Here is a 27,882-nt window from a genome sequence, read left to right as displayed (position 1 = left end):
GCACGAATACCTCTCATGGCACCTGTGAGAAAGGTTGACATGGTACAAGTAAAAGGAGCTAGGAAAAGAGGAAAACCACTGAAGACTTGGAAAGAGACAGTTAGAGGTGACGTGAAAGATTGTAAAGTGACTGAAGTTTAAGCTCTAGATAGACAGGAATGGAGAAATAGGAATCGTAAAGCCAATCCCATGTAGTTGGGATAAAGCTTGATGATGATGATGATGGGGGTTTCAGGACAGAAAACCAAGGAGTTGCATTGCTTCTGATTTGAGATCTGTGGTGATTCAATGTTCAAACATACCAAGGACATTAAAGTTTTACTATGAGATATATTGTAGTCTTGTAGATTATACCTTGTGAAATTCTTACTGCTCTCATAACAGAGTTCTATGGTCTCATGTAGTGCACCCAATTTAGGACATGTTTCCTCTCTCTCTCTCTCTCTCTCTGTGTGTGTGTGTGATCCGGGAACCCTCCTTCGCCTCTGGAAAGATAAGCTGGCTCTTTCTTCATTGATTGGCCCGCTCCCCAGTCAATATCATGTACCCTGATCCATGTCGCTCCCTTCGTAAAATGGCTTCTCACTCTATTGCACACTTCATTATACCTAGAATCTTAATGGACGAGTTGAGGAAGGGGGGGCCATTACTCAGTTTATCTTTTAGGTGCTATTTTGTTGCTAAGAGAATCATTAGTGTGGTGTTATCTTTATCTCCTTACCATCCTTGTGTAACATGCACTCACAATGGTTGCAATGTCTCAAGTTTGTCTACTTTTCTACCTTGCCCAGAAAGAAGAGAGAAATAAAGTAACCACATCACAGTTAAATACGTGGGGAACCATGATGAAGATGAGATGCATGGTAGCTACAATGACTTTATGTACTAACACCCCTTAGCCATTAATGAAGCAGAAGTTTACAATGACACTGCCATTTATGTTAACTTAAGTATAAAAAAGAAACAGTACATAAATAGCCTAAATGCGTAAAACTTCTTTGCATATTCTGACAGCTATTAACTTTGGCATGCATTGATAGATGTTTTTTCACGGTTTCATATTTTTACCATAAAAATATGCAGAGCTTGTCATTTTTGTTAAATAATATTTGGGATGGTATTTGGATTTTGTCCTACTCAACCCTGTAAAGGTTTTTATGTCAATGGGACTGCTTCACTTACATCCAAAATTCTTTGTATGAACACCTGTGGTTGTTGATTTGTGAGCATCATACAGTTTGGGCTACTTGGTTTTCGTTACATCACAGCATTGAACAAGTAAATATTGATCTTGTCAAAGAACAATTTTGGACCCAGACAACCCCTCCTTTTGCATTGGTGGTTCGTAAGCACTTCTTTTTCCCTTTCTTCGAGAGCTTTCTATGCATGTTCACATCCTTAGAATATAATTTTGCATGTTTTGAAGGTGTGCATCACAGTATTTTTGTGACATTAAATAATTAATGCGCACCAACTTCTGACAGTAAAAGATCTGATGTTCTTGACATTTACTGCCTCAACATTTTATGAAAATTGCTTAGTTGCATTTAAGGCGTGTTGGAGTGGAAGCTCGGCTTGATTTAGTTCAAGGAACTTCACGAAATGGTGGTACTGGAAATCCAACTGAAGAGAGGGATCAAGGTGACGATTCTGATGACTCTGTGAGCAACAGCAGAGGTTCAAGCTCCCAAACAGAAGATGTGCGTCCTGCTTCAAATACTGAAGCCCATGGAGTTGAGGAACTGTTCCCAAGCTGTGCTAGCACTTCCCTGTCAACCAAGTATTCAATGGATACTCTGCTCTCCTTCCTACTTGCATCCGAAGAAGGGAAGCTTACCATAGCTACAGCAGATTTCCTTTATTATACATGGATGTCATTCTTCTTGCCTCTCATCGTTCTGTATGCTGGTTTATTCTACAGCACTTGGACCACTGTGACGAGTGGTTAAACTCAGTATATGAGTGTCTAGCTTGCTGTCATGCTTGTCTGGAACCAGCCTGATCCTCTTCTTGGACTACCTTGTATTTATGATATTGTACAGTGTTTCCTTCGATTGAAAATTGTTTGTGTGAATTCTTGAATTGGTGAATCAATTGTCATATTAAGTTGACTAGATGTATGTGGCAAATTTTATCATATGCCAAGCTCCCTTCGTGATTACTCTATTCTGGATGACCACAAGGGATACAATAGAAATTGAAAGAGAATTGCCCATATGTAAAGTAGCTAAAATTACCCGTCAGAAACCATACAGGATATTGCATTGTTTACTACGATCAGATGGTTATGCCTTCTTCCTCAATGGGTGCTATAAGCTACAGTTGGCCCTTTTTCTAATTCTATCTGAAGAGAGAACTTTCACCATTTTCCAGATATGGCATCAAAGTCGTCATGTTGCAGTTTCACCATTTTCCAGTTGAGGTTACGAGATCAGTATATTGATCATAAACAATAGATCTAGATGTGTTTACATGTAATCATCTTTTGGATTTCAGTAAACAGATTTATGTGTATCCTTTTCGCTCTATGGCATGTTGCCAGGCGCAAGTTTATGAAGATTGTGTATCTAGGAAGCAAAATTACACTGAAAAGGAGAAAAGAACTATTAAAAGGATGCATCTTTTGTACCCGATCTGAAAAAAATTATATGAAAAAGATGCATCATTTGTTGCGACCTTTTTTTTTAATATGATTTTTTTGTTGTGACTATTTACTCGTCTCTTTACTCTAGGTCAAATATGTAAATTTAGGACGCACAATCATTGTGACAAAAGTTTAAAACGGAAATGTTAATTTCTCGGGAGATTTTTAACTTTTTGAATGTCTTGATCTTTTTTTTGGCAAAATCTTGGGAAAATATTAAAAAATCAAATAAATTCTCAAAAAATCTAAAAATAAAATAAACTAATTTAATTTTACATGAAAAAATATAAAATCTATTTTCAATCCCACTAACCATACGTAAGAAGTATCAAACATCAACATCAAATGTACTTTCATTCAAATAAGTATCAATGATCAACTAAATCATCAATAATTAAGTATCAAAAACAAAAAGAAAATGATTGTTCATGAGAAAATAAACATCATAACGATTTAAGTTTATACAAAAGACTATTCACTTGCTATTATCTAAGAAATCAAAAGTGTTCATTAATTCCTTGGGCTTCAATGCTTTCATCATCTTCTTCCTAATCTTCTATTTTCTCTTCATTCCTTTCTTCATTTGAGCCATATGTAAATTCTTCAATGTTGTCATATACAATAGGTTACTTCTTTTTCAATTGCAGTCTTTTGCATGTCTTAGTAAGAGTTGTTGGCTCAAGACAGTTTCTCTTTTTGGTATGTGTCGCTTTAAATGCACTGCATGGTTGACTAAGTATTTTAATTGCCATATTTTGCAAAATAGGAATATTTGCTCGACTCATTTCTCATTGTATCCATGCTAAAAACAAAAGGAAGTAATGAAAAATTGATAATATATTATAAAATAAATAAAAAATATATAATGTAAATCAAAATTGAAACTTACGTGAACATGCAGTACAAAGAAGAGATATTGTAATTTCATTAAAGATCTTTGGATCCTTTGAATGATAATAAGTCAATTTTGAATCAAGTTCAACATTTTTATCTTCTTTATCATCTATATTCTTCAATCTTTTCATGATTTCGTTGTTTATATTCACAAGACCATTATAAAAAAGTTGTGAATTTAAATACCCAACAACATATAAGTCATTTCTCAAGTTGACCTCCCGTCTACCATCAATGATACCTCATATTCGTAGATATTTATCTATTTGACATTTATAAAAACTTTTTATTTCTTCTTTAGCATGATTTATGCCTTCATATAAGTAACCTATGGTAGAACAATCCTGTGATCATTTACTTTTGGTGGATATTTCATTGATTTCATAACTAGCAACTATGGCTAAGTGATAATAAATTAAAATAGATTGTAGAAACCTTCAAATGTTGGGCCTTCTCAAGTCATGGACACAAGTAATAAAGTTTATATGTGCACAAAAGTTTACATGTGCACATCATTAGTAAAACAGACATAGCTACTTGTGTCATCAGCATGTAAATAAAAAAAATAAGATACTATCAAATGCAAACAAAAAATTACATTGGTTTATATGTTTTATATTTAGGTTTTATCCAAGACCCAACTAGGCCCAGCCTTATTTGTTGTGATAAAACTTTAAATGTTTAATGTTTATGACCCTTGTATACAAGGGTTGTTTTAATATTGTAAATTTTTTGCAGCATTGTTATTTTAATTTAATATTATTGAATCCATCATTAGGCACTTAATTTCTAGTCGTTTGGGTTCTCCTTTTAAATTCAGCCTATAGTTAGTTTTATATTTATTCATATAATTTATTTTACTTTTACCGTTCTATGTAGGAAAAAAGATGAGGAGACCTAAAGATGCATTATAGAACCATGATACACTACAATCAGATGATTGATTACATTGCAACTATTGTAATGTAGAATTTAATAAGAGAATAACACGATTTAAGTATTATCTTATGGGCATACCAAATAAAGATGTTGCTACATGTGAGTGTGTAACATCAGATGTGAAACATTTAGCATTAGCTTTAATTTATGAATTGGAATCCAAGCCATCGAAAAAAAAAATCAAAGCTCACAAGTTATTTGTCTCATACTGGAAGGAGCTGAGATTCTACTTCTATAAAAAAAAATCTTCTTCTCCAATTGTAGGTATGATTCATATGTCAAGTTCCAGTTCATTAGATCAACGAAACACCATAAATGTTTGTATAAAGAAGAAGGAGAAAGAACATGCAGATATGTGTGTAACGAAATGTATTATCATGAACGATTTGCCTTTTAGGTTAGCTAGATATGATGCATTTAAGGAGATGGTTAATGTCATTGCAAATTATGGATTTGGTCATACCTCTCCAAGTAGTGAAACAATTAGAATAAAATGACTTCAAAACATAAAAGAACAAGTTGTAACATTTATTGATGAGATAAAAAAAGCATAGTCTATATTAGGATGCACTTTAATATATGATATATGGACAGATAAGAAAAATCGTTTACATATAAATATTTTGGCATCATGCCCTAAAGGCACAAATTTTTTGAAATCTAAATATACTAAAGGGCAGAAACTGCTGAATACATTAAGGAGTATATATCAGCTACTATTAAAAAAAACAGATCAGACAAAGTGGTTCAATTTATGACAGATAATGACTCAAATTACTTGGAAGCAAGGATTGCAGTTGAGGTAAGATACCTTCATATTTTTACATTATCTTGTGATGCACACTATATTGATTTAATGCTTGAAGATTGTTTAATTTCTCTCATATATTATTAGATACAAAAAGGATGACAAGCTTCATGTACAAATTGTAATCAATTTTGCAACTTATGAGAAATTATACAAATGATAGAGAGATACGAAGGCCTGAGGCTACTTGTTTTGCTACTAATTTTTTATGTTTATAATTTATATTGAAAATAAAAGATAAGTTGAGGTTTTTGGTTGTTTCTTCTGTATGAAAAAATTTAGAAAATGTTAAGAAAGGAGAAGGAAAAGATGTAATTGATATTTTATAAGGAGGGGAGCTTTGGAAAAATGGAAGAGAAATAGTAGCAACAACAGAACCACTTATAAAACTATTTGATGAATCACTAGACTCACTACGACTGAAACCCCTCTCTCTCAGTCTCTCACTCACCGTTACTGAGTCACTGGAACTAGCGACTGAGTGAATCAGGGAAGAGGGAGAGAGAGACAAAAATGAGGAGGAGAAGGAAAGAGGAAGTGAGAGAGAGATACACATTGATTTCTAATTGTCTGCTCACAATCGCCGCACTTGCCTTTCAAGATCAACATTATAACCATGAGATCAGTCGTCGGCTTCGCACCGACATCGATGCAATGCACTACTTGCATAAGTAGTTGTTATATCTTTCTCTTCAGTTCCTCTAGCTTTTTTTTATCTTCGGCACTACAATGTCTGGCATATGTTGCTCAATATTTTTTTTTCAAAAGTTTCATCAGTATGAGATGAAGTCTTTTAATAAAAGGAATTAGAGGCTTGTCACGTATGGCAAGAATCCACGAATTGAAGTTCTCTGCTATATTAGACATTAATCACTCATATCTTTTTGCTGAAAAGTGATTGTTAGCTCAATATTCTAGTTTCACGTTACTGGTAACATAATTGTTTGCGACTTCATCTTGCTCTCAAATTTTTTGAAGATTTTCATTGTCGTCTCGTGGTTGTTCGAGTTGCACTCTACCAAAGTGTATTTGAGTGGTGAACCAAATTTCTTAAAAAAGTTTTATGTTAAATGCTTCATGCAATATTTAACACGACATGTAAGCCAATTGTGAGAGACGTCATACTTTAAACATTTGTGCTTATCTGAGATAACTGTAAGTTGTATTCTCGCATTATATTCGTCAAAGCGTATGAGTTCTTCCTTTAGATGCTTCAAAAGCAATGCCCATGAATTTTTTGACTCCTTATCAAAAAATGCAAATACTACCAGAAACATCTCACCACAAAGATCAATATTATGGGTTGACAATAATATACCTATGTATCTTTCTTTTAGGAACGTGTCATGTACTATAAGAACTGAAAGACATCCTTTAAAAAACTCATCGATACTTGGACGAAAGGATAAGAACAGATACTGAAATTAATCTTTCAGATCTGTCTCAATATACCCTAGTGATACTCTATTAGCCTTCATCAAATTATCGAAATAGGCGGGAAGCATCCTGAAAAACTCTTCAAATGAACCATATAGCAACTCCTTAGTCTGTTTCCAACCACGTCATGCTTGTTTGTAAGTAACCTTCACAACTTCCCTGTGATTGATGCCACTCATGATTTTTCTTGGAGTTATCTTCGGGTTATCATGCATGCATTTGTGAATAATACCTGAAATCAACTTGAAAGACACTTTTTCTCTGTAAAGTTGCTTAGTGATCCACCACATGTATGTTCACTTTGATACTTCTTCACTTGAAAGAACTCTGCTTTGTGCACCTTTGTACAATGAATCTTTTAGGGGCAATCAACCGTCATATGCAGGTTCTTTCTTGTATATGTGACAATGATTATTATTATAACTCTTCAAAAATTTTGCTGTAGAGTTATTCCTTATCACATGATCTTTCAAAAACTCATGATAGTGATGAAGATCATTAAACCTTTTATCGAAAGCAATTTCTTGATCATTTGAGCCTATTGTTAGCTATTGTAATTATTCATAATCATTAAGTTGTTTGTTACACAAGCCATCATACAAAATAAATGTCTCTATTTCAATGATTTGCAGTTGATCTTCATTGTAGGCGAATCCATCGAACGAGAACCTATTCAACCATGGCTTATTAGTGTAATAACATAAAACAACTATATTGCCCAATAAATGCTCATATAGGATATACAACATCAATGGTTTGACTTCTCAAATGTCATTTGTCTCATGTCATTGTTGTCTTTTTCTTCTCCTATCGACATTGAATAGTCATCATTATCGATATCATCTGATTCTCCATTATCAACGTGATAGATACTACCACTAATTGATTGTTCGATTGCACAAACTAAATCAAAATTCATTGTATCTATCATTTTATATGCTTCTTTGCATTCAACATTCCTATATTTTTAATATTCGAGATTAACCATAAAAACTTCACTGACACATACTCAAGAGTTTTATGAGGTTTATTCAAATTACTGCATAAATTACAAAGTCAAACAACTTGTACCCAGCTTTGTCATTTGCCTGAAAAGGTTGGATGTCATTCAAATTAATATGATGAAGATCATTGGCATTGTTTTGCCCACGTGGTTTCACATTCTCTGTAGTGATCTTTTGATCATGTATAACATCAATTATTCATTTTTTATTATATGCACGTTGAACACCTATATCTCTAATCTGTTCAGGCAACTACATGTCCTCTGCATGCCTGAGCTGAATGTTTAGGACATCAATATCGTTCACTGTTTGAGACAGTTGGATGATCGTCAAAAGACTGTGCTCGATAGATGGTGTATTAGATATATACACATTTTCCACTTCTTATTTATCTTTATGAGCAACTAAGTAAATGTCACCATGAAATAACATCGATTTTACATTATCATCTTCCAACACATCCATCCATATATGATGGCTATCTAGGTTCGGAGGATCATTGACTCTTCTATATATCCGGTTTTACGAGACTTCAAAGCCATAATTTTTTTATAGCTACTATTTTTGGAGACGATTAGTAAGGTGATCAGTGTTACGGTAGTGTACTCTAACCATTTCAGAGTCCATCATTAATTGCCTATACTGACATGACAACACATAATTCATCTAATGAAATAGCACGTGAGAAAATATCATTCATATACACTATATATATTCAATTAATATAAATATCTACAACAACCACTTTGAAAACCAACTACCCACAATAACTCCTAACCCTTATTCAATGGTTGTGCATAGTAAACCCTAGCCCCATTACATTAATACAAAAACATCAAATATTAGCTAAAGGACAAGCAAACAAATACAAATCAACTACAACACAAACAAATATTTATCTATGAAAAAACCCTAAACAGTAAATCTGGTGGCAAATATTAAATAAAATATACAAAAAATATCCACAACTAAACACAAATATGCATGGGGCTATTAAATGCTCATATCTACAAACAAAGAAAAAAGTTTATAATGATATATATATATATATATATATATATATATATATATTGTTCGTATGAAATTCAACTTTTGACCTAATCGGGAATTGGATGAGAAGGGTGGAACCACAACATCATCGAAATAAAGCAAAAAAAATTCACGGGACTCACTGCAAGGAGAGAGAAAAAATGCTTAGAGTTATAGAGGAAAAAGAATTATGGTTCTTTCCATAAACAAAATCAACAAAAATGACTTTGTATATGACTTAGCAAAGCATGAGCACTGGAATGGCAGCTTCCTATTAAGTTACACAGGTTTGCATGTCAAAAATTTGCACAGATTGATATGTATTTGCAGATCTCTTGAGAGAAAATTTACATATTTAGGAGAAAATTCACATATATGAAAGAAACTTCACATATTTGGAGGAACTTCGCATATTAGGAAGATATATATATATATATATATATATATATATATATATATATATATATATATATATATATATATATATATATGTGAACTTAGTTAGGTATTTGTGAAGTTTTGACGTTTGAGCTTAAAAGAATGTTTGCAATTATTATGTGAATTTTGTGATGTTTGCAAGACAAAAACGGGCAGACCTCCTTTTAAGTGAGAGTTTGTGATACCTAACGAGCAGAGCAATATATCACGCAATCTTCGTGCAACCCCAAGGAGTCACCAGCTTCAGCTTATAAAAGGGGATTACACCCATGGGAATAGAACCCTGACCGTCTGACAGCCGAGGCCTATTCCAACTGCGCTAATCCCTCAGGTCTAAATGAAAGACCATAGTTGTAAAAAGTAACATGGTATTCTCAAAGTTTGTTATTGCTATCCAAAAGAATATTTAAATAGGAATGTAAGGAGTCGGAATCAGTTTCGTTGTAGGCATTAATCTGTGTGTGTGCGCGTGTGCATGTGCATGTGCATGTGCGTGTGCCTGTGCGTGTGATTACACACATGTTGTCGAGGGGCATGATGATCATGGGGTCATTCGCAGCAAGGTATCATCGGTTTATAGTGACCTGCCGCAACCCACCAGCTAAGTTCTGACTGACAAGTGAGCCTTTTGCCTGACCAGACAACGTTTAGGAAAGGCAGACATCGTGGATGGCCTCAACTAGGTTGAGTAATGTGTGCTGGTTCTAGTGGCCGGCCATAAGGGTTTCCCTGGTTTGGCATGGTCAGTCACAGCTCGTTGGCTAAGTTATGGCCTACAGGAAGCGCTTCACGTGCAGGTCATGACTCATGAAGTGGGTAGGGCGAATATTTTTAGGAGTAAAGTCCACCACAGATCGGAGAATCCATGGACAATCTTCAGCCCCCTGGACAATCTTTCCTTCCAGGTGAGTGGCAGACGGCTAGCTAAAAGTTCGGCGAGAAGCCCCTCATATACTACTGTGGCGAAAAGATTGGAAAAGTTGTGCTCGCCTACATGTTTAGGTCCAAGCCTGGTCCATAGGCTTGGTACGTGATGTGCACTTGGCCAGACGGCAGCGCCTATTCTCATAAATACCACAAGGAACTATAAGACGATGCCCATACGGCCGTCAATTCATCCACAAATTGTGTTTCCCTTTCGCTTTGACATTGCCGCTGCTAAAAATATTGATATTTTGGTGTTAGATAAAAAAAAAACTCAAATGATAAGCCAACAAGAGTAGATTTCAAAGTCGAGGTATCCTTTTGTCAACCTAACGCTTCTGCTAATGGTGGTTTGGATGTAAGATATCGTATATGTAAAGATTATGCATCTTGCAATCTTCAGATATACGATATTTATGTATCTTGTTCGCGGTTGAGGAATGAAGCAACTTTTTAGAGCAACTCTCGTTCGCTGGAAGCAGTGCAGTGGGAGGGCTTTCTGTCTACGAGAGAACGTGTTCACAATATTTCCTATTGCAGTACGATTGCAAGATGGTGGGCGCTGTACTACCCCTCTGAATGGATGTGCTAAAATGAACATGTTCAGTTTTCACAATCAGCGATGGAGGGTAGGGATATATGATCGGAGATCACTTGTCGTGGTACTTACATGCATGGGTCCTTGGCAGCAGTCACCTTACAGAGAGTCAATTGAGTGTTTGGCTGAAGATCCTTAATTTGCTTGACGATTCTTGTACACTCCTGGTTGAATCTTATCGACATGATTTGGTTACTATGCTAGACAACCAATTAGAGGGTTGTGGCCAGGGGCGTAGCTAGGGGGGGGCAGGACTGGGCTGTAGCCCAGTCCTGCCTCCCCAAACAGTTAAAAAAAAAAAAATTTAAAAGCCCAGTCCTAGCCCTGCCCTGATTCCATATGAAATAGATTTTTATCCATTTTTTAGCCTAGCCCAGTCCTAGCCCAGCACTGACTGCAGCAAATAGTTTGATTTGTCCATATGAAATAGATTTTTATTAATAATTGTAGCCATTTTTTATTTTATCTCAAAAAAAAATTTTTTCGGGGGCACTGCCCCCGAACCCCCAACTATCACACAAATACATTTTTTTTTCTACACCCCTGTTTGCGCCCCCCCCCCCCCCCCCCCCTCACATGAATCCTAGCTACGCCCCTAGTTGTGGCAATCCAAGACTTTTGTCAGGAACTCAACTCCCCCTTCTTAGTTTCACCTGGTGTCATATTCATTTAGTGTTAAGATGAAATAACGAAATTGCATGTGCATTGGCCAAATTGCATGTGGAGCGACATTGAAAGGCTAAACCTCTCCATTGGCACCACTACACAGACACCCGATGTAAATCTTTGTTATTTGTTAAAGTTTCTAATAAAGTAGGGGTCCACCTAACCATAACTTGTCGCCTACTGAAAAAAGATTATACATCCTGTTCCATTGTAAACAGTACTGGAAATGGGATTTGTTGAGAACCATAAACTGCTATGTCTTATAAAGCCAGTGAAAGAGTTGAACTAGGTTCTATAGACCGACAGTGTTGGTGGCCTTGTATGGCTTTGATATAGCCTTGCAGTCAGCTCAGCCTTTATAGTAGGGGCAGTGATCCAGGATCAATTTTCACACAGCACCAACAAACATGAGAAATTAAATGTAATGATTCTCATGCAATTTGATTTAGGATGTGGAAATGAATCATCCTTTCCAAAGATAACCTAAATTGAATCCAGTTAGATCCTACAATCAATCAGCACATCCTTTATCTCACTGTTCTTTTTCAGATCGATGGAAGATCCAAATCCCTTGTATTTAGGATAATGCCCACAGATTGGTCACTAGTATAGGTATCTTCGGGTTTGGCACCGCATGTGCACTACATTCCTTGCTATTTTTTTCTTATTAGGGCCGATTCCTTTTGAAATGGAAGGGCTCCCACACCTCTCATCCAAGATGAAAGGTAACAATTGAAAGAGGAGGATTTTGAAAAAAAAAACTTCTGAGAAGCAAGCAAACAAATAAGGAGACGTTATTAAAAAACGGTTTTGACAAACGTGAATCTCACAGGCATGACCCTTCTTGCCCACTCAGCTCATGAGTTCGGCATCATCCAACTCAGCTGAGGGAGTCAGATTTCTCCATTAGAAAAAGATAATGAGCTAGCTTTCACAAAGATTGAGGATCAGGTGAAATGTGAATGAGCTTTTTAGTGTGCCGCTGCACCTGATCTACCTCCATCATTTCTTGAGCCCCACAATTCTCCAAGATGGAGGGTGATCGGGTGCAGCAGCACACTAAAAGTGAGCAATCACATTGCACCTGATTATGTCCTCGACCCATGCAGCTGACATGTGCCCCAAATCAATGGTCTGGATATGTACGGCTATTAGTCAAGTCAATGAATCAATCAAATCCCATGTTGAATATACGTATAGGGTTTAATTGGATGGTGCGAGAATTATTTCACAAACATCAAACGGGCCAAACAGATAAACATACCTAAAGGGGGGGGGGGCAATCTAGGAACAAGAAAACGACACCGGATTTAGATCAGATTTTTGGAAGGTTTAGAGGGCAAATACCCAAGGGTTTGGCGTAGTGGGATGGGGCCCACACCGCTTGAAGGGCAGTCAAGTCAAATCCCATGGGTGTCTTATGCAAAGCTTAGCAACTCCCTGAGGGGTAAGCCCTCACAGTTTTACACTGACAGGACAGCAACCGTAAGGACAGCAGGCTGAGCCAGTGCAACAAAGTCTCTGGGACTGGGGCAGTTTCTCCGTGTAAAATATCAAAAAAAAGGTTTGGGGGCAAACAAAAACATTAATATTCTTAAACAATGAAAAGTAAATATAACATCACAATTTGTTCTATTCACCGCTGTTGTCTGGATGATGATCCCCTCATTCTCATGGAGCAAATATGAAGCTTCCCAGAAATTCCACTAAGACAGATCCTCCTAATTATCTTTTAAAATGACCTGGACAAGAAGGGTATCCAATTTGGATACGTAGAATCCTTGAACACTTGTTGGAAACCTCTACAACATGGAACAGGAAAAGTCAATTGACAACCGCAAGGAAACACGCACAAGATACCTGAAACAGGTGAACGCATGATGATAATGAATATAACTAACTCGCCTATCTTTCTAATGAAGTCTAGAAGTCCAAGCATACAACTTGGTGCTCCCTCAGAAAGCTGTCAAGGGAATTCCAAAGTGTTTAAGATATAACAAGATTAGGGTATTTAAAAAAATGTCTAATTCTTGGTCGATCTAAATATAAAAATGAAACAAACAGATTTAGCTGGCACTTGGTTCACTCATAAAAGAGTTTGGAGTCTGGGTAAAATGACGACTAAGACTGCTCAGCTGACCTCTCTCATATTCAAACACTGTATGGCTGCATCTTTGTTTACCTTGAAATAGCCACCTAGTGGCACCGAATTGTTTGCCTTCAGCTTTGGGCATCCATTACAGTCAACAAAGTGCCAGTTCTATATCCAACCTAATTTCATTCCAATAACAATCGTTTTATGCATCTTGTACCCAGAAGAAGCTACATCAAAGCCCTAAACGTGAAACTGGATTAGAACCTAAACTGCAAAAGAAGCAACCTGATACATTCCCAACAGATGCATGCCAGCCAAGTGAACCTGAACTTGATAATCCAAATAGGCCTAGTCTAAATCTTAGACAATGAAGAGGCAACGAGAGAGATTCATTCCATTCCATTCATATTCTTATTCATTCCATGAAACTAACCCTCATTCACTTCCCTTTTCCTAGTATCTTTGGTGTGCTACTCTAAGTCAACAATCGTTTGTATTATACTGTTTTTAAGTCCCCAATTATAGGTGCAAACCATCTTGAATACACTTATTTTCACTCCTCTTATTGAAGCTAAACCTAAACATTTATTAACATATATGCATTCCTTATTATAATCATGTTGTCACAAACACCTTAAACGCATCAGAGCCACATGAACACTATTCTTTAGTGACATCAGCACTACTACATCATACAGCAAATATATAATCGTCATATAAAACAAAGGTTCATGAGGAAGAGGCCATGGTATCCAAGGATGAAGAAGATACAAGTTCAGATATTGGAGCGCCAAGAAGCTCTAATAGAGAAAGACACCCCATTGAGAGGTTCTTCTCTTTCAAGGCCTTCATCATGAGTTTCATGCTTACATTCATCAAATCAACAAAGAGAGCCAGTTTCTTATAAGCAAGCTGGCAGAAGACAAAAATGGATAGATGCAATGAGCAAAGAGATAGAAGCATGCATCTAAATCACACGGGGGTTACAGTCCCAAGGCCACATAAAAAAATCCAGTTGGAAGCAAACAGGTTTACAAAGAAAACTATAAATCAGATGAGACAATGAAAAGATATAAAGCAAGATTTGTAGCCAAGAGATTTAATCAACATGGTATGAACTATCAACAAACTTTTAGATCGTTTATAGTACCTTTTATGAGCATCAAACTAGATATTACTTAGCAATCAATCAATAATGAGAGTTTATGCACTGTCCCACCAACGTTCCCTTTAGGATAATGAAATACTTCAAAAAAAGGCATAAGGTGGGCTTATATTGAGCTGAAAAAAATGACGATAGATTCATTATTTGAATCTTCTGATGAAGATTGGGCAGGAGATACAAAACTCATGTCGAACTATCTCTGGATATTGCATATCCATGAGATACAACTTGATACCATGAAAAGCTAAAGAGTGGCTAATATCAAGTATCAAAGCAGAATACAGAGCATTGGCAAGAATGGTTTCAATTTTCAAACACTGCATGGATTAATAACCCTGTACATGATTGTAAACCCATGTGACGATAAAAGTCCATTAGCTTTAGCAGCACATCCAAACTGATTAGCACTTTGGATGGAAAAGGTTGATAATGAAGAAGTAAAAACATAAGATGTGAGATTGGAAGTTCAAGTAGTAGATATATTCACAGATCTTTCCAAAGACTGACTTTGATTTCTGCAAGGCAAGTTGTGCAAAGTTGGAACCACATGCAAAACTTGAGGGGGAGAATTAGACCAAAAACCCTGAAGAATATTTTTGTTATTTCACACCATTAAAGGTCTCAGGATGCTTGTTGGCTAATAACACGTCACTTTACATTGTTTGGTTTGCCCCTTGCATTGTATTTACTTTGTTTCTTTTATTTATGCACATAAATTGTATGACACTATCTAGAGTGGCATTTTTGTAACCCTAATAGTTGTGTTTGCTTTTTATATGTTAACAAGTGTAATGTGTTTTTACTGTTCAGCTTGCTACCCTTCTAAATGTATACTTTTTGTACATAGCATTATTTATAGGGGTACTTTTGTATTTTATCCATGTAAGCTGATTGTCAACTAATTTTGTCTTCTTGTGTAACCAAGGGGGGGTCAACCCCTATATGTGTTGGTAACCTTTCCTCACAATGTGTAATGATCAATGTTGTGAAAAGCGTTGAGGCGTAGCGAGGCGCCCCACCAAAAACCGAGGCGAGGCGTAAAGCGTAAGCCTCAAAAAAAATTGAAAACTCTAAAAAAATTATAAAAAAATATTTAAAAATACAAGTAAATAAAGAAATGCTTTATTGATGAAATAACAACCAATAAGAAATAAAAAATCTCAAATAAGTACTAAAATATATGAGATTAACCAACAAAAGTTAAAATATACTAAGAAACTGATTACATAACTGAAATAACTGGAAAATATATAAGATTAACCTACAAAAGTTAAAATATACGAGATTATTCTAAAAAATATGAGATTAACATATAAAAGTAAGTTACTTTTATTTGTTACTTTAAGTAACATATAAAAACTGATTACATAACTGAAAAATATATGAGATTAACCAACAAAAGTTAAAATATACTAAGAAACTGATTACATAACTGAAATAACTGGAAAATATATGAGATTAACCTACAGAAGTTAAAATATATGAGATTATTCTAAAAAATATGAGATTAACATATAAAAGTAAGTTACTTTAAGTAACATATAAAAATTGATTACATAACTGGAAAATATATGGCATTAACCAACAAAAGTTAAAATATACTAAGAAACTGATTACATAACTGAAATAACTGGAAAATATATGAGATTAACCTACAAAAATCGTGTTGATTATGTCTTAGAAATCTTTAAAAAAAATTGTTTTTTTTGCGCCTTGAGGCACAGAGGGCCGTGCCTCAAGGCGAGGCATACCTTTTCCGCCTCAAGGCGCATTTTTTATAACACTGGTAATGAGGTTTTCTTCTTCATCTCTCTTTGTTCTCTTCTTTCATATTCTTCCTCTTATGCATGCAAACACTGATATGGTATCAGAGCCATAGAAGGAGATTAGAAAGAACTTGTTGCTGAGAAGAGGCTCCATTCTTGTCGTTGCTGGACTACATGCAGACCGAGGTGCTGACATCAGCATCATTGGTAAGTCAGTTTAGATTTGGTGATCTTGAAGTACTGATCTGATAGCTCTTGATTTTAGACAGTTTTAGAATCAAGAATCAGCAATCATTGGCTAAGTATTGGATTTTTGGGTGATTTAAGTATTGTGTAGTGAGTTTTTCGGGACCGGTTTTGAGAAATCAGCTGCTCGGTGGCTTTTGATTTGGTGAAATGGTTGCTTTTGGGTCATTTTTTATGTTGAAGCATATTAGAAGTGGTGTGGTGAGCATCTATGGTGTGATTTATGAATTTTGTTGAAACTTTAAGACTCTATATAGGGGTGGTAAGTAAGATTTTGGGTATTCTAAGGCTATTGACTGCAGTAGTTTGCTGATTTGTGTTGTTTGTACCTGTGTGGTGCGATTTGGGATTGTGTGATGTGCATCTAATCATCTTCTGCTGGTTATTGTCATTCACTCCGTATATATTGTTGAATTCTCATATCAACATGACTGTTTTGGATGGTAGTAGTTTGGCAGCATTATGGTTGAGGTGTAGCTGCATGTTGTTATGAGTAGCACATCATCTTGATTGTGTCACGCTATTTGGGAGTGTGTGCTGCTTGTTTGTTTCTGTGTAGGTGTATTGACTCTTGTAGTTTGGGGGTTTAGAGCATAGTCACAAATATCGGTATCGGCTACACCTCGAGAGGCTATTTCTCGCAATATTATAGGTTTGGTAAGCTTCACAAAAAAAGCGAAGAATCTACACAAAATATTAAAAAATCAACTAAATAAAAAAATCAAAAATAAATATGCATCATTTATGTACTATTAATGAATAATTGGATAAAGTGAAGAATCTACACTAAATTATAAAACGAATTCCAAGCAACGACTACACAAATAGTTGCTTGTTCAAGAATACAGATTGCATGGAGAAAGAAAATTGTTGTCAATAATTATAAGCTAAACATTAGCAAGTGCAACTTGTGTCAATCATCATTTCATCAATATCTTAAATACACCTGATAACATTTGTCAATTCATAATTCATTAAGGAGAACATACACACAAACTTGTAGATCAACAAAGGGAGAACATACACACGATACGTAAGAAGGTAGGCGTTGCACCCATTGAAAACAAGATGAGAGAGAATCGTTTACGGTGGTTTGGACATATTCGACAAAGGCCTAATCATGCTCCAGTTAGAAATATGGAGAAATGGGAAAATATATTAGTTAAAAGAGGTCGGGGTAGGCCTAAGAAGACTTGGATGGAGATGATAGGAAAGGATATGAATGCTTTGAACCTCACCGAGGATAGGGATGGCAGTGGACCGGGGGAAATTGGGGCCCCGCCTCGCCCCGTTTGGACCGGGGATGAAGGGTATGAAACGGGGATGGAGGCGGGGACGAAGGTTAAAATCCATTCCCGTCCGGGGGTGGAGGCGGGGATGGACGTGCACTTTTCCCCGCCCCGCATCATCCCCGCCCCGACCACTTTTCCCCGCAATATCCCCGCCCTGCCCTGCCCCATCCCCGTTTGAACCGGGGATGGAGGACATGAAACGGGGATGAAGGCGAGGGTGGAGGATAAAATCCATCCCCTCCGCGAAGGCGGGGCGGGGGTGGAGGATAAAATTTTGAGGCGGGGCGGGGGTGGAGACCTTGTCCCCCGACCCGCCCCACTGCCATCCCTAACCGAGGACATGGCATTGGATAGAAATGATTGGAGGAGAAGGATTCATGTGGAAGACCCAGAATGATTTTCTTTTTTGGTTCATATCGCCGACCCCAATTGGTTTGGGATGAAGGCGTTGTTGTTGTTGTTATTCTGCTAATAACAGAAGCACCACATAAAACCAATGGAACTGAGAAAACTGCATTTATTACAAATCAAACTTCTCAAGCAAATTGAACTTGTTGCAGTAACAAAATGAAAATTAAGGCCAATCGAATTACAACTATTAATAGCAAGAAATACAAATATTCCAAACGAATTACAGCCATAAGTGATAAGACAAGAAAAGAGAGATGGAAGACAACAAATACCATTTTTATCTTTTTCTAAACACTATAGATACCTGGGATTTTTTTAAGTTAGAAGGATTGGTAGTTAAAGGATCTGTTTGACTGACACAATGTCTTGATGATGTTTATACAGCAACTTGGAAGTATAAATCACTACAAACACATGGTAAATCTATAAATTTCACATGACAAATTTGTTGTTTCTATTCTTTTTCATAATATTTTGAATGCTACTCTTTCATAATACATTTGTGTAAAGACTTCAACTCGTACCCAAGAAAAAATGGTAATTTTTTTTAAACAAGTGCGAAAACAGTCTGAGAGACCTGGAGCCTTACAGTTAAAACACAACCACCACCACAAGAAATCTTATACTCATCTTTCAAACCAAACTAAACCATACTTTATTTAATTAAAGTGCATATAGTTTGAGACGTAAACAAATGAAATATAAATAAAGCAAAAAGAAGAATCACGTTGTCCAAAAAAATCTGTCAAGCAAACGTATAGTCCCCTCGTAGCTTCTCTTAAAAGCAAGTCGCTTCACTAGGTATCTTAGGCTGCGAAAAACACAAAAGTAGGGTGTCAAAATCCCAATATTTTAGAGGAATGCAATTATGACAATTTCATAATTCAATTAATCATTCATGCAATAGGAAACAATTATTAAGCATAAGAGAACAATTAATAAACAACAGGGATCACAAATTAAGCAATACAAACATTTAACATGCATTAAGGAACAAACATCATGCATTCACCATTATATCACAATTCAGAAAACAAGTAAATATGCATGATCTAATGCATATTAAGAATATGCATAATTTCAATGCAATGCATGAACAAATTATTAGTTTTAATCAAGTCATCTTTCACATGCATGTCCCTATTAAATGTACACAATTTAAGTTTCACTTTTTATTATCATTGTCCGCGGATACTCAAAACGGGTAAGAATTTTTAAGGTCAAGTATGGTTCTCAGGATAACTTAGCACACAAAGTTGTATTTTATTACTAGGTTTCAAACTTAGTTCTTGACTGATATCAGGAAACAGCACTATCCATCGAAACATTAGAAATCAGTATCTAATGTCAGGACATCAACATCCACAAGTGATACTTTTTTAGTATACCAAAACAACAATTGTGTCTACACACCACCCCCAGGCAAAGTAGCGGGCTCTCCCTAAAACTGTGACCAAGATAAAAACCTCAATATTGAGTTTAGGAGCAACAAGAACGCATACGGAGTTTTAGTATCCTCACGGTTTCCCAAAACCGCAATGTTTAATATTCTCACACTATAGAAGGGGCATCAAGGAAACGTAGATTACACTGTTCTTTTAATTTTTTTATCTTGTTATTCATTTATCTTCTTTAATTTTGCAATTTAACATGAAAAATTAATAACACAAGCTCACAAATCAACATGTGAAACTCTTCACAGGACCACCGCCCGTGACAACATAGAACAGTGCAATAAAACAATAATATCACATTTGATTTTTGCAATGTATAGAACAGCTAAAACAAAGAGTAACACGTGAAGGCTCACACAGCTCAGGATGATCTATTTTGATCATTGATGCATTCATATGCAAAAATCATCAATCACATGTCACTATGCATTCCTTTCACATGCCTTTCAATGCACATTCATTTATGCCAACTTAAGGATGTGCATGAAACAATATTATTCACATGCATGTGCATGAGTTCACATATATCCAAGTTAAATATATGTTTTCATTCAATACACATATTCATGTCCAATGCATGATTTCATTTAATACATGTATTCATGTCAAATGCTTGATTTCATTCATGAATCCTTTCAATTAAAGCATGTGAACACTCATGCAATTATTTTTCAATTTCACGTATGCTCATGCATAAGAGAACAACCTTGAATTAACACTTTAACTCATAAAATTCATATGCATGTATTCTTTATTCAAATGCATGCGTTCACATAATCATGCCAAATGCATGCTTCTATTCATGAACCAATTCAATTACACATATGAGCATGCATACAATTATTATCATGCAATAACACCTAGATTCCAATATGCTCATGTTCATAAAACAATACGTAACACCACTATGAACATGCAACATAACCAATTCCAAACATGTGACCAAAAAAAATTCCCTTGCATGCATCGGATTAAGTCCAACACACTCAACAAAACCAGTGAACATATATAAACCAAGTTCTGCTGAACATCTTTTTCTTTTATTTTAAATCAGTACCCAGCCGACTCACAGTCGGCTGGGGCTCTGCTCCAGCCCAGCCGACCCAGTCGGCTAAAGCCAACTGCCCCGCGACATCAAATAAAACATTTTATATATATATATATATATATATTCTTTTTTATATAGACAGCCAAACCCGACCCAGTCCTCCCAGCCCAGCCGACCCAGTCGGCTGGGGGGCTGACTGCCCCATGGCCCAAAATAAATAAGTTTTTTTTCTTTTGAAGTGCCTGCAACGCCTGGCAGATTTGCCAGTACTGCCCAGCATGACGCCAACTAAAAAAAATATACCCTCTTCATGACTGGACATTCACATCGAGGTTTTAGCAGGCATGGGAAGACAGATTCATATTCAAACTGATGAAATTAATTCTCATATAAGCATGAATAACTATGGTTTCAAGCCAAAAACCAACTATACATGTATAATCTGAGAATATATCATCGACTATATATGTGGAATCAAATATTTTTTTTTATAAGCATTGGTCTGGATTTAAATAAGTATGCATAAATAGGCACATTTGTATTCAGTTATACATGATTCGTACATAAGTAAATATGCATTTACAGACTTAACCAACAGTATGCATGTGTACAAGGAATTTCACACAACACTGCATGCTTTTTACCTTAAGTTATCCAGGGAAAGTAAATTTACCATGCATCAAACACCTAATATACCACTTTTGTGGTGAATAAAAATTCTGTTTCATCAAAAAGGGCAACCATATACATGAGTTTTAACTAGATGCAGAATATATACATATTCTTTCGAAGGTTTTGTCCGCACTAAATCTGGGCCAGATTTGCACGTGTTTCAAGCATGGCAAATCCGTCCCGATTTAGGGATCCACAATATCAAGTACGTAAATATAGATTTCTCCCATAAATAAACTTCAAAAAATTGAGAAATCGAACTCATATTGGAGTAAATACCTAGCTCTACTCTCTTCCCATGTATTTTTACCAAAACATTGCATGGAATACAAATCCATGTTCTTTTTCTCATTCAAAACAAGAGAAGAACCTGTATATTTACCGTAGATCGAAAAAGAAACAAGATTAATGGTGAAAAATGCCGGACGATCGAAGAAGATAGCCCTCTTCTTCTTTCCCTTCCTCTCTTTCTCTCTTTTTCCTTCTCTTTCTTCCCTTTTTTTTGATTTATTTATAGAGCTCTAGATGGGCTGGAAAAGAGAGTGCAGCCCCAGCTGAAACTATTTCGAAAATTTCGAAACTCTCCAAGTGTTGACTTTTCAAATGAGTTTTTTTTTTAAATCTTTCTTAAAGCTTCTAGGGCATGAACAAGGGCTCTATAAAGAGTCCTAAACTCTCTAAAAAATAAATCTCGGAATTAATTAAAATTAATTATTAATAAATAAATACCTAGAAGCTTCCAAAAATCATATTATTGAACTAGAACACTTCTAAAGAGATTTTATATGAATTTAAGGGCTCTACTTAGAGTCCTAAACAATTATCAAATTAAATTCTCAAAATTACATTGAATTAATTATTTATTTATTTATTTATTTATTTAATATAAAAATTAAATAAATTTTTAGAAGCTTCCAAAAGCTATCAAATTAACTTGGGAGGCTTCTTAACATTAAATAACTCTAATTTAAAGGTTTCTGATGAAATTAAAGTTTGAAAAATCATTGGATATAGATTTGGATCTGGATCCAAGATCCAAATCCATCTTAAAAATCCAAATGGGTCTTGAACTGGATCAAATCCAGATTAATATGGGTCTTAGATAGGGTCCAAATCCATATTAATTTGGATCAAATCCATCAAATCCAGTCCGATCCAAATCTGAATCTGAATCGACAAACGGCTCAATTTTTTGAAAAAATGTGATTTTTGGGCCAATCGTAGCCCAAATAAAATAAAATAAAATATTGTTACGTTCAGAATCTCGAGACGCATCTAACAATATATAAGTCGAATTTCGCTTTCAAAATTTGTCCAAAAATATCCCGAATTTCGCTCGAATTTAAATGTCAAAAATAAAACTTTTTCTCACGTTCTGAGTGGCTCGTTTAGGCCTTGACAATGAAGCCTGAGCCAAGCCCGGACTCAAAAGCATCGACCTTAAATCGAGAATCTACCGATTTTTCTTTTATACTTAGCCAAATTTTTGAAAATCTCAAATTTAACTAAGTGAAAATACGCGATATTACAATTTGACTAACAAAAATTTTTATTAATTTTTCAGGTTAGATTTTTACTCGAGCTTGGTGATAGAAAGGCAAGCCCCAACAGTCACTGAACTTTAGTTATATACAAATACAAGTTTTCTCAATAAAATATACAAATAAAAACTGAAAGAATATGAAGAAAAAAAGATAAAAGAAGACACAAAGAAGAAGAAAAGAAATAGAAAAAAAAAATACTGAAGAAGAAAAAGAAGAATCAAGAAGAGGGTTAAGAAAAGAAAAAAGGAAGAAAGGGAAAAAAGAAAAAGAAGAACAAAAGGAGTTGGGAAGAAAGAGGGAAAAGAAAAAAGGAGAAGAAAAAAGAAATAAATAAGGACCTCGCCGGAAAATCTCACACTTATACCATCGGTCAGTCTCCGAAACAGTGAGAGAGAGAGAGAGAAAGAGTGTGTACTGTCGGTCGATCACCAAACAATATCGTCAGAACAACGCGTTAGTCGATGCCCTAAACCCCTTCTCATTTTCAAGTTTTTCATAAAAAAATGTTTTTTAATAACATTAAGGTGATCAAATGGGGCCTTTGACTCCGTTTGACCACCTTACATACGAGGCATGCACCTCATGTGTGAGGTGCGCCTTGAGGCAAAAGTGTGCCTCGAGGTGCACGCCTCACACCCCGATGCGCTTTGTAGGTGCGCATCGAGGCATAATATGTTGCGCCTCACTTCGAGGCACACTTTTTGGGCCTTGAAGCATGTTTTTAATAAAGATTAATTCTTGTTTGAATTTCAAATTGGATAACTATAATTTTAATATCTGGATTCTAATAAATGGATCTTGGATATTCAAAAAAAATGGGACCCATAAGGTGGGATGATCTCACCTTCCTTATTTCTTTTCTTTTCTACTTAGCCTATTATATTAACTAATTATTTTCTTAATTTATTAAAATCCCAATTAGCTAAGGTTGCACGGGTTTCCTTATTTAATTAGGAAACCTCATGACGAAGTCTATTTAAAGACGCCTCCTCCCTTTCCCTATCTCACGCCCCCCTACCTCTATTCATCTTCTCTCTTTCTCTCTCCCCTATTTATCTCTCTTTCCCTATTTCCTCTTTCTCTCTTCGTCTCCCTATCTCTTTTTCTCTCTCTTACTTCTTCCTCCCACACACACCTCTTGGAAAGGTGCTTGAAGGTCTAGTGTGGTGAGGTTGCATCTTGGTGGAGAAGGACCGGTTGGTGTTCACGTTTGCAGGAAAGTCGCTTTCCAGTTATTTTTCCGATTTCGAGGTAGGTACGTTGTAGCTTTGACTGTGTATGGAGCTAGATACACGAACATGTTATGAATTATTCTCAAATGTGTATAAGCATGCATATCAGTCTAGATTCATCTAGGTACTGATATGGTTTTGAGTTTAGAGGTTTTTAATAAACCAAAATCTTTTACCGAAAATCATTTTTGAGAAAAACATATTCTCTATATGAAAGTATTTGATTTCAGATGTAGATTCATGATAATGTATGATGTGTTTGTATTTTCAACAATGCTTAGATGTGCATATGCATCTATATGAGGTGTTAAGATGCATGTTCTTGGTGTTTTCTTTATAAAAATCATAAGATTCTTGATGTATTTCTTGAAAAGTGCATGTTATTTGTGTGATTTATATCAACCAGCCTTAAAGAAAAATATGGTTCCCCAAAACACTGAACTCATAAGTCATCAAAAATTATGTAAATGTTCCAGACATATGAAAGGAATCCCAGAAAAAAAATTGGACTTAATTGAGTTAGGGATTGAGAGATACACCCTCTGCAAGTCAAAACAGGATCTTTGTCCTGACGGAAAATCTGTGTAGAATGCACGTTTTTGTTCGACCAGTTGCATACGGCAAAGGTGTTTTCGAAGATCGATCTTTGTTCTGAATACCATCAGTTGCAGATCAGGGCAAAGGATATCCTGAAGATTGTGTTCAGGTCCATATATGGGCACTATGAGTTTTTGGTGATGCCTTTTGAACTCACCAATGCCCCTGCAACATTTATAGACTTGATGAATCGAGTCTTCAGGTTGTGGCTGAACCAGTTTGTCATAGTGTTTATTGATGATATTTTGATATATTATGAGTATGTAGGAGCACCAAGAGCACTTGTGAATGAAACATAAGTTGCATGTTAAGTTCTCTAAGTATGATTTTTGCTCGACAAAGTGATGTTTATTGACCACGTGATCTAAGAAAAGGGCATTGAGGTAGATCCAGCCAAGTGGAGGCAGTGTTGTCTTGAAAGTAGTCGAAGACAGTGTTAGAGATTAAGAGCTTCTTGGGATTGGCAGGTTATTACTGCCGATTTTTACAGGACCTCTCGTATAACTGCTCTGATGGCTCGGCTTTTGCAGGGAGTGAAGTTTGTTTGGTCACCTCGGTACGAGGAGAGCTTCCAGGAGCTGAAGAGGAGGTTGACATCAGCCCAAGTATTGTCTTTGCCTTCTGTGACGGGAGGGTTCGTAGTGTATAGCGATGCTTCGAGAACCGAACTAGGTTGTGTCTTGATGCAGCACGAGAAGGTCATTGCGTATGCTTCTCGGCACGCATGACTTGGAGTTAGCGGATGTTGTCTTCGCACTGAAGATCTGGCATGAGAAGAAGTTTGAGGTTCTCTCTAACCACAAAAGCCTCAAGTACATTTTTACGGAACCGGATCTGAATTTGAGGCAATGTAGGTAGCTAGAATTCCTCAAAGACTATGAGTTCACCATCATCTACCATTCTGGTAAGGCGAATATAGTGGCAGACGCGCTTAGCAAGAAGACTTCAGTCATGGCAATCAGCTTGATTGGTCACGGTTGGGATTTGCTCGAGGAGTTCGTCAAGTGACAGTCATTTGCAGACGAAGCCGAACGCATCCTTTGCGCAAGGATGAAGTCGCGACATGAGATTATAGACCGTATTGAGGAATTTTAGTCGGCCGATCCGGACTTCGAAAGGAAGGCACTGCGGGAGGAGCTTATGAGTGAGGCCTGCAGGTCGAGATATTTTGTTCACCCCGATTCTACCAAGATGTTTAAAGATCTCCAGAGGACTTATTGATGGAACGAGATGAAACGGGATATTGCGAAGTTTGTGCCTAGGTGTCTCACCTGCCAACAGGTGAAGATTAAGCATCAGAGGCCTGGTGGACTACTTCAGCCTTTGGACATCCCCGAGTGAAAATGAGACGACATATCGATGGATTTCATCATGGGTTTGTTGAGGACCCATCGTCATCACGATGTCATCTGTGTGATTGTTGATCGATTGACGAAGAGTGCTCATTTTCTGCCTATCAGGGTGAGTCAGTATGGAGAGCTTAGCAAATTTGTATATGGATGAGATAGTCCAACTTCATGGGGTATCGCGGTCGATCGTGTCAGACTGAGACCCTCATTTTACGTCTTATTTCTGACACCAGTTGCAGAAGGCCCTAGGTACTACGTTGAAGTTTAGCACGACTTTTCACCCAAAAACTGACCGACTGACTGAGCGTACGATAGAGACACTTGAGGATATACTTAGAGCATGCGCGCTGGATTAGGCAGGGGATTGGGATGAGCATGTGAAACTTGTAGAGTTTTCGTACAACAACAGTTACCATGTCAGTATTGGCATGGCCCCGTATGAAGCTCGGTACGATAGACCATGCAGATCTCTGATGTGCTCGAATAAGGTTGAAATGAGAGCAGTGGAATCTCCAGAAGCTATTGAGCACTACTCGAATCAGGTACGGTTGATTCGGCAGCATTTGATTGTGGCGCAAAACAGACAAAATCAGCGACGTAGGGAGCTTAGTTTTGTCGTGGGTGATCACATGTTTGTTTGAATCTCGCCTACAAAGAGTGTGTTCAGGTTTGAAAAGAAGGAGAAATTGAGTCATCGGTTTGTTGGACCTTTCGAGATTCTTGAACGCGTTGGCGAGTCAGCTTACCGTGTGGCGATTCCTCCTTAGTTTTTTCAAATCCACAACATCTTCCATGTCTCGATGTTGAGAAAGTATGTGTCTGACCCTTCACACATGATTCACTATAAGGTGGTCGAGGTACATCCTGATTTGACAAAAGAAAGACGGGTGGAGATTGTAGATCGCCAAGAGAAGACACTTTGTAGTAGGACGATCTTGTTCGTGAAGGTGCGTTGGCAGCATCACGGACTAGACGAATGCACCTGAGAACCCAAGGCCGATATGAGTAACCACTACCTAGGGTGGCAATCGTGTCGGGTTGGCGGGTCGACCCGACGGGTTGGCGGGTCGACCCGACGGGTTGGCGGGTCAGCATACCTCAACCCGAACCTGACCCGTTTATTAAACGGGTCAGCTGTGGCAAACATGAACCCGACCCGTTTAATAAACGGGTAACCCGACACGACCCGCCAACCCATTTAATAAATGGGTTGGGTCGGGTAAACGGGTTCTCAGGTTCGCGGGTCGGGTTGACAGGTCGACGGATTGGCGGATCGGGTTGGCGGGTTGACCCACCCGCCTAACCCGTTTATTAAACGGGTCAGCCGGGTTGGCGGGTTGGCATACCCCCAACCCGAACCTGACCTATTTAATAAACGAGTTACGCGAGTCGACCCGTTTATTAAATGGGTTGGCTTAAGCCCAACCCGAACCCGCCTAAGAGGCGGGTTGGCGGGTCGTGTCAGGTTTTGCCACCCCTACCACTACCCACATTTATTCAATACGTTTTAATTTCATGGACAAAATTCTTTTAAGAGAGTAGGGATGTAATATCGTGTATTTTTCATGATTTTTAAAATTGATAAATATAAATTTTTAAATTATATATTTATTTAAAATTGATAAAATCA

At 36.8% G+C, this 27,882-nt stretch overlaps 2 protein-coding genes across 8 annotated transcripts in view; one reads left to right on the top strand and one right to left on the bottom strand.

The window, feature by feature from the left end:
- Window positions 1-2,233, top strand: part of LOC149836368 (alpha/beta-Hydrolases superfamily protein) — a 124,734-nt gene extending 122,501 nt beyond the window's left edge. For 2 of the 3 annotated variants that reach the window (XM_090009175.1, XM_090009176.1), the window contains exon 8: window positions 1,542-2,233. In XM_090009175.1, the coding sequence (XP_089865301.1) occupies window positions 1,542-1,949 (408 nt within the window). In that variant the 3' untranslated portion in view covers window positions 1,950-2,233. The remainder of the gene's footprint in view (window positions 1-1,541) is intronic. The other variant, XM_090009177.1, reaches the window with a different exon arrangement.
- A 10,713-nt stretch (window positions 2,234-12,946) lies between these two features.
- The window catches only part of LOC149836367 (putative calcium-binding protein CML7), a 28,155-nt gene continuing 13,219 nt past the window's right edge, over window positions 12,947-27,882 (bottom strand). The window contains exon 2 of one of the 5 annotated variants that reach the window (XM_090009170.1): window positions 12,947-13,241. The gene's annotated coding sequence lies outside the window, so the exon portion shown is untranslated. Of the gene's footprint in view, window positions 13,242-14,225; window positions 14,389-17,446; window positions 17,600-19,148; window positions 19,168-27,882 lie in introns of those variants that run through there. The other 4 variants (XM_090009169.1, XM_090009173.1, XM_090009172.1 and 1 more) reach the window with 4 other exon arrangements.

The sequence above is a fragment of the Nuphar pumila genome, chromosome 6 (genome assembly GCF_984573655.1).
Source record: "Nuphar pumila chromosome 6, dmNupPumi1.hap1.1, whole genome shotgun sequence".
Classification (NCBI taxonomy): Eukaryota; Viridiplantae; Streptophyta; class Magnoliopsida; order Nymphaeales; family Nymphaeaceae; genus Nuphar; species Nuphar pumila.
Note: the sequence above shows the minus strand (reverse complement) of the source record. Positions and strands in the feature narration are given on the sequence as shown.